At 43.5% G+C, this 2,758-nt stretch overlaps 1 protein-coding gene across 2 annotated transcripts; it reads right to left on the bottom strand.

Moving 5' to 3' along the window:
• Window positions 1-24: 24 nt before the first annotated feature.
• Window positions 25-2,089, bottom strand: SARC_14049 (the record flags this gene model as incomplete). Of its 2 annotated transcripts, none has more annotated exons than XM_014291819.1 (3): window positions 25-231; window positions 1,102-1,341; window positions 1,904-2,089. In XM_014291819.1, the coding sequence occupies 3 exons, from the start codon at window positions 2,087-2,089 to the stop codon at window positions 25-27; spliced, it is 633 nt and encodes a 210-aa protein (XP_014147294.1). The 2 variants fall into 2 exon arrangements, with proteins under 2 accessions (XP_014147294.1, XP_014147293.1); XM_014291818.1 differs by having other exon boundaries at window positions 1,102-1,338.
• Window positions 2,090-2,758: the final 669 nt, after the last annotated feature.

The raw sequence follows: 2,758 nt of genomic DNA, 5'->3' as shown, positions 1-2,758 counted from the left end.
TGTGTATATATATACACGTTGATATCACACACCATGCTCGTCCTCCTCATCGGTTGGTTCACCAAATGGATACATGGCGTATCTCAACATAGAGCTGTAGACGCCCTCTTGGTGCAGGTGCTCACACACATCGCTGCTACTGGCAGCCAATACTGTCATCAGTCGCAAAGCCTTGACGTGCGGCGTGCCGTAGGGAAGTCGTTTGCTTCCGGTGTCTGCGGGTCTGTCCACCTGTGTGCAAGTGTATAAGTATGTGAGTGTATGGGCCGGGGTGCGAGAGTGGGTATATATTCTATACACACATACATGTATGTTTATATGTATGAATGAATGAATTTATGTACGATATACGTAAGTGTGCGTATGTATGCATGCACGAACGGTTGTGATGAATGAGCTAGAGAGTGAATGTGTGCGTATGTCTACTGACGTATGTTTTAGTAATCAGCGCACTGAATTGCCACACCACACACATAGCACACACATAGCCACCCCCGTATACCGCTTGTGAGCGTACGTTGACGTTCTCACCGAATTACGGTTCGTTTTAGGGTTTTAGGGGTTAGACACAATTCCCGTTTAATCTTGACAGTAGTTGTGCTCTATCGCGGTATGGGCCATGTCAAATGATTCGGCGCGTGATGGCGCGGTGCAAAGGTACGGCCGGGGTTTAGGGAACCCTGAAGTCCTAGAGGAAAGGCCCATATATATATAAATACATACATACATACACACATACATACATATATATATATATATATATATACATATACATATCTTTATCTATATACATATATATATATAACCAATAGATCTATACACAGACACACAACGCACGGATACAGACACGTATAATTGATGAAGAATACACACATGCATCCTCTGGTTGCATATTGATGCAAGGGAGGTGCTCCATCAGGTACGTACACTCGTATTCGTCATCATACGAGGGTCCGGGTTTGACCAACACAGAGTCGACCAGACAACAAACACACAGGCACAGACACAGACATAGCCACAGCCACAGCCACAGCCAAAAACACAGACATATATATATATATAGGCTTATATACGCTACAGGGACATGCATAGGACACATACCCTAACGAACTCTCCGTGAATGTACTCCACCAGCCGTGAGCACTGCACAATCTGCCGAGCCATGACCGGGGTGTGACTACCTACTGCCAGCAGTATATCTAGGATGGGCTCTACCAGTCCAGGCACCGCCGCTACCTCTAACAGATACCGCAATCGGGGTAGCAACTGCATATGCAAAACATAGCCACGCACGGGGTCGCGTTTGACCATGCGCTCGTCTGGGTTCTCTGTGTCTTTCTGCTGGCGAAGGGATAATGACCGTGTTTAGATCGTATGTGGTATATATATATATATATAATATATACATATAAATATATACATATACATATATATATATATATATATACATACATATATATATATATATATATATATACATATATATATACATACATATATATATACATATATATATATATATATATATATATATATATATATATATAGATGTGTGTGTGTATCTATGTGAGAGGTTCTATACGCATCTCTGTAAACATGTACACACATACATGTTTCGCATATATCATATAATTATGATGATGGAAGAGACACAAACCACCGGCAATCGTTGTCATTTGAACAGGCTAATACTGTTTTGCGTCGTTCTCACGCCAGTGTCGCAGGGACAGCTGATATGAAATCACGAGTGCGGCCTAGCAAGTACTTCCGACTGCGTAGATAACTACCCACGTCCGCATGCAACTACCCGCGCATACACATGGCACGGCAGAACAGCGGTGTATATAAATAATAACGAACACACTCACATGAGATACCGGAATAGTCCAATTGAAACACTCACCCCGTCCTGGTCACTCTGTTTGTTCTCCGTCATCCCGTCGTTTGCGGCCACTCCGGTATCCATGGCAACGTACTCGTGCGCGCGGAAGTGTACACGTGCGTCACACGCGCTTGTTCCCGAGCCAGAGGTTTGCCACAGCTCCGAGTCTGACATTATCCCCACTGACGTCACATTGTCTGACGTCATCTTTGAGCCTGCGGGGCAGACATTGTGTGTAAACACACCCGTGAGCAGTTTGCAGAGGGGTTTGGTGGTGATTTACGAAACCGAGATGCTCGGATGGGCCATTGGGCCCATATCTATGCCAGGACGTTTGCGAGATACGTTAAAATGAAATAAAATAATACCTACACACGTCTCGTGACAGAACACAGCCCGCACGCCATCAACAGAGTAGCGGATACAAGATATCGATTGACTGCTATCTATCTCAACGCGACAGATGAACTAAGACACACACGCACACACGTTCAAGGTACCAATCACGGCGCATATAATGTTGTACAACTATCGAAAGGTCAATATCGAAGCATATGCCACATGTACGAACTGTTTTATTGCGCGTGCGGTTTTAGGATTTTAGACTTTAGGATTCAAGGTTTAAGGTTTAGGGTTTACTATTGCCCCATGTGGTCCTTGTCTCTTCAGCAGGCGCATAATTATGAGACTAGATCCTAACAAAATGGGTGAAAAATGCACCTGCAATTTTCATATATGTGCACAAGGTCATACACCGGTGTAGTGACCGTACACGAGACATGTGCTACGCATGAAGACAACAGGCCAGAGACGACATCACAAGTACATATATAGATACAATAAATCCATATATATATATATATATATATATATATA

The sequence above is a fragment of the Sphaeroforma arctica genome (assembly GCF_001186125.1).
Source record: "Sphaeroforma arctica JP610 unplaced genomic scaffold supercont1.4074, whole genome shotgun sequence".
In the NCBI taxonomy this organism is placed as follows: domain Eukaryota; class Ichthyosporea; order Ichthyophonida; genus Sphaeroforma; species Sphaeroforma arctica.
Note: the sequence above shows the minus strand (reverse complement) of the source record. Positions and strands in the feature narration are given on the sequence as shown.